At 33.8% G+C, this 8,809-nt stretch overlaps 1 protein-coding gene across 1 annotated transcript; it reads left to right on the top strand.

The window, feature by feature from the left end:
* The first annotated feature begins 3,320 nt into the window (after positions 1 to 3,320).
* Positions 3,321 to 6,931, top strand: LOC116011171 (probable glucan 1,3-beta-glucosidase A). Its single transcript, XM_031250699.1, has 7 exons — positions 3,321 to 3,549; positions 3,956 to 4,075; positions 4,178 to 4,381; positions 4,492 to 4,650; positions 5,491 to 5,660; positions 5,756 to 5,905; positions 6,121 to 6,931. The coding sequence occupies exons 1-7, from the start codon at positions 3,331 to 3,333 to the stop codon at positions 6,689 to 6,691; spliced, it is 1,593 nt and encodes a 530-aa protein (XP_031106559.1). The 5' UTR covers positions 3,321 to 3,330; the 3' UTR covers positions 6,692 to 6,931.
* Positions 6,932 to 8,809: the final 1,878 nt, after the last annotated feature.

Genomic DNA, 8,809 nt, shown 5'->3' with positions numbered 1-8,809 from the left:
TTGTTGAGTTTTAGTTCCATAAACTTATGTACCTCCGCATAACAACCGCTTTTATTGCAAGTTGGTTGCTTTTAATTTTTAGGCTAATAAGAGCATCCACACCAATAGCTATTGGTGTGGATCATGTCAGATTAAATCCAACATGAAAGACAGAGGTGGGGGAGAGAGAAGGATTTAGTATCTTCTGCAAATGAAGAAATATTGCAGAGAATTTGGGTCCCACTGCTTTCAATACAACTAGTGACAGCCATGCGTGGCTGTCACTTTATGCGCCCAGCGGGCGCGTGCATTGCACGCGCGTTAGGCGCGCCTGACAATGTGCATTAATTTTTTTTTATTTTATAAATCAGATTTATTATTTTTTTTTCTTCCCACCAATTTTCTCTTTCCTAATTACACTTACAAAAACTCCTCAATAACCGCGAATAAACCCCATTGATAAGGATGCTCTAAAATTCTAGAAGTGGGCTCTGGTACCATATTCTTTTTAGAGTTATATATATATATATATATATATATATATATATATATATATATATACACACACACACACTACATATACTCCCAAATTCAACTCCCTGATGTGACAAATAAAGATTAGATATTTTCATCATGTGAGTCTTGAGACAAGTGTCTACATCAAAAGTTTGTGAGATGAAGTATAAGTTGGGAGTATGAAATGGGAATGCATGTAGTATTTTCCTTCTTTTTATTGGAAGTGTAACTCTATATTCAATTCTACACTTTGGAAAGTTATTACTTATTAATCTTTTTATTCTTGATTTTGGATGAATTCACTATTTTTTTTTTGAGTTTTAGTGACTCTGTTACAATTCACTGTTGCAAGTGTAACGACTCTGGATGAATTCACTATTGGTATTCTTTTTCCAAAAAATTGAATCTCTAATCCTATGGGCTCCAATGCTCTAACCCAATAAAGCACGTGGGAGAAGATAAATCACAGTAAATCAGTGATTTAGTAGACATGGCTAAATGTCAATGCATATAAGAGATCTGTTCATTTCAAAAATAATTCTCACACTATTATTGCTGTCGAATTTTAGACCATAGTCCTGGCGGTAAAATGCATCAATATTAATTCTCTTATTATTTTATCTTTGTCACTTTTGATTATTTTCCATCATAAATTTGACAAATAATTTCTATTAGGAAGGAAGAAAAAATTGTACTTTTTCACAGCTTTACTCTAATTTTTTGCGTTTAGAAGTTGTATAAATTCAAAGGGAAACCTCAATTTATTTTAATCTCGTGAATTTATAATAATGAAGATATTGACTTTCTAACAAACAAAGTTAAAATTATGATTTTCGTTAAGTTTATACTACTACAAAAGACATAAATTAGAGTAGACTATTAAGAAATTACGCGTTAAGCAATCAGATATTTGTTGTAAATTATGACGGAGGACAAAAAATTGGAGAGGGGGATTAATATTGAGGTTTTTCATTTTTATTTTTTTTAAGACATGCGTGGTCGCTGCTTCCATGATTGTTGTTGTCTTTTCTTTCTAAATTGTAATCTATTTATATAAAATTAAAATGAGAAATTATTTTATTTGTACGCAAATCTCAGAAAGATACTGTATTAATCATATTGTGCACATTCTTCTTAACTTCTAGTAGTTTATTATGAAATTAAAAACTTAGTGTACTGTTTAAGAACAGTACACATGCCCAATATTGTAAATTATGGCAGACATAATATGTGTTTATAGTACACCAATAGTTACAATTTGATTAGTACAATAGACACAATTTAGTACACTAATAGGCAGTAATTACAATATGATTATTAGTACAAGATCGAGCTAATTAATAATCCTATCTATCTTAATATCTCAATGAAAATTATATTACTAGTCATGACTTATTTTGATTGGTGCTGCTTTAAAAACAAAAATCATGATCTATACTAAAAATAATTGAGTAAATACCAAATTTGGTCTCACAAATATTAGTAAAATGACAGTTTTGGTTCACACGTTTTAGTGCCGAAATCATGGTTGAAAAAATTGTTAGGCGTTCCTCGGGTGCTCGGGGAGCGCCTACCGCCTAAGATCGATTTGAACATTAATAAAGGGACTTAAGCCCTAAGATCGATTCCAATTCACAGTTCTCTCCCTCGAATTAAGGTAAGATGCGGAGGAGAATTACAAATTAGGATGGATCGTAGGACTTAATCTCATTATTCATGCTCAAATTGGGATCATAAGTTGAAAATGACAAAAATATATTAAAATTTTAGATTTCGGCATGTCTTAAACGAATGAGTGACCGACATGACGAATTTTGGCACTAAAGTAATAGTCGGGAATGAAAATTAGTACTAAAACAATAGTCGTGGATGAAAATTGATAGAAATTAAACATGTGGACCAAAACTGTCATGTGGAATTAAACAATAGCCGTTATATTTTAAAAAATTTCGTATTTTTTGTGTGTTCATAACAAAATGAAACTACAGTGTATTTAAAATGAAACTATGTTACGTGTTGTGTTTATATTATGAAATGAAACTGTAATGAATTGAAGTGATACTTTAGTTGTGTTGAAATGAAACTGCAGTATGTATAAAACGAAACTGAATAATATGTCTCACATATTGAGTGTATATATATTGTCAAATAAAACTCTACTTGAATTGAAATGATACTTTAGTTTTGCTGAAAAGAAACTACAATATGTATAAAAATAAACTGAATAACATGTCTCATATATTGAATGTGTATTGTCAAATAAAACTCTAGTTATATCAAAATGATACTTTAGTTGTGTTATAATGAAACTACAGTGCATATAAAATGAAACTGGATAACAGTTTCACATATTTAAGTGTATATTGTTCAAGGAAACCGTAATTGACTTAGAATTACTATAATTTAGTGATATTGTAATAAGACTATAATGTGTATAAAATGAAATTCAATAACTGGTCTCACTGTAATAAGACTATTGTATAATGTCAAATGAAACTGTAGTTGAAACAAAATGAAACTTTAGTTATATATGCTGAAATGAAACTACGACGTATATAAAATTAAACTGAATATGTTATATAAACAGAACAAATTACACGGAACGGAGTGTCTTTTTGTTTCATTAAAAGAAACGAGACCATTACGGACCGGGTACACACATGGTCCCAAGTAAAGTTTGCCCTAGGAAACCAGAAAGCTACTGTATTATTAGAAAATAAGTTGGGATGGATGAAATTTGCAATTTCCTTTGCGGCATGGAAAACGAGTTAGGCTGGTATGAAAGGAGGCAAAATCATCGGAATTGATGGAATAATATAGTGCACATACAAGAAGATGGATACACAGACACTACTACCAACCATGAAGCCCAACTATGTTTTCATTATCCTCGTCGTCTGTTGCATACTCTCATTAGTTTCTCAGGCGAATGTCGCCGCTCCGGCGGGTTCCAACGGCTTCCGGGTTCGCGCTGTTAATCTCGGCGGTTGGCTAGTCACCGAAGGATGGATCAAGCCTTCTCTCTTTGACGCCATTCCCAACAAAGATCTCCTGGTTCTTCAATTCCTTCCTCCTTCCTATACTATATTTACTAAATTTTCCTTAAATTGCAGAATGTGTTTCATCTCAACTAAAAGTCTAAACTAATAGTTGGATTGCACATTTCTGTTTATATATTATTATATGTTCAACATGTTCACTCACGTGTGAGGGCTCTATCTCAACTAAAAATATAAACTAATAGTCAGATTGCACATTTATATTTATATATTATTATATACTCAACATGCTACTCACGTGTGAGGGCTCTGATATCAAATTAAAACATGTGTTCTATTTCAACTAAAAGTCTAAGTTAATAGTTGGATTGCACGTTTATGTTTATATATTATATGCTCAATAGTTAACCTACCGTTGTTGAAGTAATTATTATTAACTCTTGAACTGAAATGCTTTCCAGGATGGAACTATGGTCCAATTTAAATCTGTTACGGTCGGAAGGTATCTCTCTACAGAGTCCAGCAGCGGGACGATCTTAGTTGCTAATGAAACGGTGTCTTCGAAATTGACAGTTTTCAGAGTAAGTATTATATTATTCGTTGAAATTAATGTCTGAGAAAACGAATCCTAATTAAGATTAAACCTGCTTAATCTATGTAATATTCACTACTTATTCTTGTAGTTGTGGAGGATCAACGAGACCACCTTTAACTTGAGGGCTAGCAACAATCAATTCGTCGGATTAGACATGACCAACGGCGGCGCCGGAGTCAACCTCGTGGTTGTCGAAAGCACACCGGGTATATCGGAGACATTTCTGATTCTTAGAAACTTCGATGACCCAAATCGTGTTCGGATTAAGGCCTCCAATGGGTTTTTCTTGCAGGTAGGTAACTATATATGCATGCATATCAACAGCAATATAATTTTATAAATATATTTTCTTTCCTAATTTTTATATGTTATTGATTATTAACAATAACATTTCTTAATTAGGTGAGGACAAGGGAACTTGTCACGGCAGATTCTAAAGAAAATGAGGGATGGGGTGATGATGATCCATCAATTTTCATCATGACAATCTTTGGAGGATTCCAAGGAGAATTTCAAATTACAAATGGCTACGGTCCATTAATGGCACCAAAAGTTATGAAGGTAAGTATATCTATCTAAATGGTCTTTGATTATACCAAATATCAACCATTTAAAGGTCTTGATTATACCAAAATATCAAATATTAGTTACTTTGAGTTCAACTATGCGGACAAATAGATGGAATGGGACATGAGGTCCAATCATATCATGACTTGTAGTCTATAGGGTTATGAGATAGTAGTGTTAGTTAATATATTTAATGAAGTTTGGTGGTTATTAGAGCATCCTTATCAATGCGGTTATTTTAGGATTTTTGAGGAGTTTTTAAGTGTGATTAAGAAAGGGAAAATGAGAGGGGATGAATTAAAAACAAATCTAATATTAAAAAAATTTAAATGTGTCAAGGGCTCGGTGCAGGTGATGGTAAAATAGAATTGTCAGCTTTAACTGTTCTATTCTCCCTTCATTGCAGAAGCTCCCTTCCCCCTCTCTCCCCTCTCCTCTCTCATGTCAAGTTGGCTTACTTTCTGACTTTAAATCCTAAATATGCATCATTGTGGATGCTCTTAGGACTCTAGTGTTAATTTTTTGTTAATACGACTAACTCTATTATAATGCAGTATTTGTTCATAACTACTTTTTCAACCAAATGAAGCACAAAGAGTCAATATATGCTCGAACTCAAAACCTCCCATATGAGGGAGCAACTCGGTGCCACTAGACCATAAAGCCCTTGGCAGACTCTAGTGTTAATTAGTATCCTTGTGTAGCTCATGTTTCCTTTGTATCCTACACTTTGTATACGTAATTAATTATTCATTGTTCAGTTTGTATCCTAGTGTTAATTAAGAATTCCCAAGAACTCATATATTGTGATGATATTATTATATGCGTGTATAGGAACACTGGGAAACATTCATAGTGGAAGAGGACTTCAAATGGATCTCCAACAATGGACTAAATGCAGTGAGAATACCAGTTGGATGGTGGATTGCTAGAGATCCAAACCCTCCAAAGCCCTTCGTGGGGGGATCCTTGAAGGCTTTAGATAATGCTTTTTTATGGGCTAAGTGCGTATACATAATTTTCACCGTACATACATATAGTACGTAGTTTTCAAAAATGTTTATGATTAGAATTTTTTCATATAATATATATATTATAGGGAATATGGACTGAAGGTTATCATAGATCTGCACTCTGCACCAAGATGTCAAAATGGGTTGGCTGTAGGCGCCACCAGAGATGGGTCTCTGGAATGGGGTATAGACAGCGTGGATCAAACCGTTGACGTCATAGATTTTCTCACTGCTAGGTACGTATGGGACCACGACGGGTTGAATCTTAGACCTGTTAAACAGATTAGATCTTTCAGACTCATTAATTAAAGATTTGTCTCACAATTGAGATCAGATTTGCCAGACTGGCTGAATCTTTCTGACTCATTAATTAAAAATCAGTCTCATAATTTGAGATCAGACGGTCTGGCACAAGTGTTTATATAATATATAAGTTTGTTAAATTTGGTAGGTACGCTGAGAATCCGAGCCTATACGCGGTACAGCTGATGAACGAGCCGGTGCTGTGGAATTCATTAGAGACGTTGATGTGGTACTACCAACGCGGCTACGAGGCGGTTCGGAAGCACTCATCCACGGCGTACGTGGTGATGTCGGTTCGGATGGGTGTTCAGAACGTGACGGAGCTCCTCCCCTTCGCCGCCGGCTACGAGCGATCCGTCATCGACGTCCATCTCTACAACTTGGCATACTGGACTGTACAGGAGACCATCGACTTCCTTAACACCTACTCCAAAGACATGCTGAGTGCCGTGACAACCTCAAACGGACCGCTCAGTTTCGTGGGAGAATGGGTGACTGAGTGGTTGGTCCCAAACGCCACAAAGGAAGAGTATCAGCGATTTGCAAAGGCCCAGCTGGAAGTGTTTGATCGTGCCACGTTTGGTTGGGCGTATTGGACACTCAAAAATGTCATCAATCACTGGAGTTTGGAGTGGATGATAAACAATGGTTATATCAACCTCACAACCACCTCTATAACTCCATCTCCGATCATCTCTACGTCTCCTAGCTCCATCTAATGCTATTTCGCACTCACTAAGAATATATATATCTACTATCTGTTTACTATACTAATAAGAGCCAATAAAGTAGGCCTATAATGATAAATAGTAAAATGAATGAGAAATATTCAGAAATGAAATAAATGAGTTAGATTATTTTGTGGTTTATGCATCAAAACGATATGATGCCGCTTTGATTAATGAAAATAAATGGTTGAAACGACTTTCTTTCGCGTCGTTAACTCTCTATGTATAACATATTCCGTTTTGTTATATATATATATATTGGAGTTTCATTTTAATACAACTACAGTTCAACATTATACACTCAAATATATGAATTAAACTCTTATTCAGTTTCCTTACAACACAATTACAGTTTCTTTTATAATACACTACAGTTTCCTTTCAACACAACTATAATATCATTTCGATATAACTACAGTTTCATGGGACAGTATACACTCAAATATGTGAAACTGTTATTCAGTTTCATTTTATATACACTGCGATTTTCTTTCAGCACAACTACAGTTTCATTTTGATATAACTACAGTTTTATTTGATAATATAAAAACAAATGTGAGGTTGTATATTTTGAGATGAACTGTAGTTTCATTTACGGAGCTCCGTTAAGATGTTACGGCAACTGTTTCTTTACTTAATGAAACGGCGGCGTTTTGGGACCATGGTTCACCGTATAACGATTGATCTACGCAAATTATATTGTGGATTATGGTTCAAAACTGTGTCGTTTCTTTTAATGAATAGAAACGACATCCGTCGATGCCATTAGCAGTAAAGTAGCTCTACAGTAGTGTAACATATTCAGTTTCATTTTATATACATTGCAGTTTCCTTTCAACACAACTACCGTTTCTTTTCGATATAACTATAGTTTCATTTGACATTATACACTCAAATATGTAAAACTGCTATTCAATTTCATTTTATATACACTGCAGTTTACTTTCAACACAACTACAGTTTCATTTCGATATAACTACAGTTTCATTTGATAATATAAAAATAAATGTGAGACAATATCATTTGAGATAAATTGTAGTTTCATTTACAGAGCTCCGTTAAGATGTGACGGTAGGCGTTTCTTTACTTAAAGAAACATTGACGTTTTTGGACCATGGTCCACGATGTAACAACTGAATTATCTACTTGCAGGCTTCTAATTCTGGACTTCTGGATTAGTTGTCGCATGCTGCAACTTGCGAGAAGCCCATTAATCATATTTTGTTGCTTTTAATGATTGGGCTACTAAAATTCTCAAAGTAGGCCACATTGTTTTTGGGTAAGTGTCTCTATGGCAAATTATGGTGTGGATCGTGGTCAATAATGACGTTGCTGAATTTTATGAGTTAGAATAATTTATACATTATATATGCCAAAGATCTTGTGGTCAAGCGGTATGAAATGACTTTCCCAAATGAAAAGTTATGGGTTCGAGCCTCGTTGGGCTTCAATAGGGTGAGAATAATGTAAAACAAAAAATTGTGCAAATCATCGACAATAAAAATAATTAATATTATTAGTTCTTTGGCTACTTTGTCTTTGCCTCTTTTGATCCTTCACCACAATTTTGACAAATCTCTATTAAGGACAAATACAAATTTGTAATTTCTAATAGCTTTGCTCTAATTTACGTGTTTTGAAGTTGTAAGTATAAAACTCAATGGAAAATCCTAATTTATTTTCATCTCACCAATCCATAATGATGAAGATGTGGACTTTCTTGGCCAACAAAGTTTAAATTCTGATGAATATTTCCTTTTAGTTTATGCAACTACAAAAGGCATATATTAGAGCAGGGTTTTAAGATATTACGAGTTTAAATCGTACTCTCTCTAACTGGATATTTGTTGGAAGTTATGACGGAGGATTAAAAGTGGCAAAGATAGAATAGTTGGGTATTAAATATTAGTTATTTGTATGATTAAGGATAAAAGTGAAATTTCGTTAAGGACAAAAAATCAAAAGTGGAATTAAATTGTAATTTTTTTCCATGTCTCAAAATGTTCTAAATCAATACAATATCTAGACATTTACATCACATTTGGTCACGGAATTAATTTTGAAGGAATACAATATATATAAATTTCATTTGCATTATTTCATTCATTG

This window comes from Ipomoea triloba, chromosome 2 (assembly GCF_003576645.1).
Source record: "Ipomoea triloba cultivar NCNSP0323 chromosome 2, ASM357664v1".
Taxonomy (NCBI): Eukaryota; Viridiplantae; Streptophyta; class Magnoliopsida; order Solanales; family Convolvulaceae; genus Ipomoea; species Ipomoea triloba.
This window is presented reverse-complemented; position numbering and strand designations above follow the sequence as displayed.

Coding starts and splice junctions, on each gene's coding strand:
- LOC116011171 (XM_031250699.1), top strand. CDS start 3,331: ATGGATACACAGACACTACTACCAACCATGAAGCCCAACTATGTTTTC. Junction 4,651..5,490: donor TGGCACCAAAAGTTATGAAG/GTAAGTATATCT, acceptor ATGCGTGTATAG/GAACACTGGGAAACATTCAT. Junction 5,661..5,755: donor AATGCTTTTTTATGGGCTAA/GTGCGTATACAT, acceptor TATATATTATAG/GGAATATGGACTGAAGGTTA.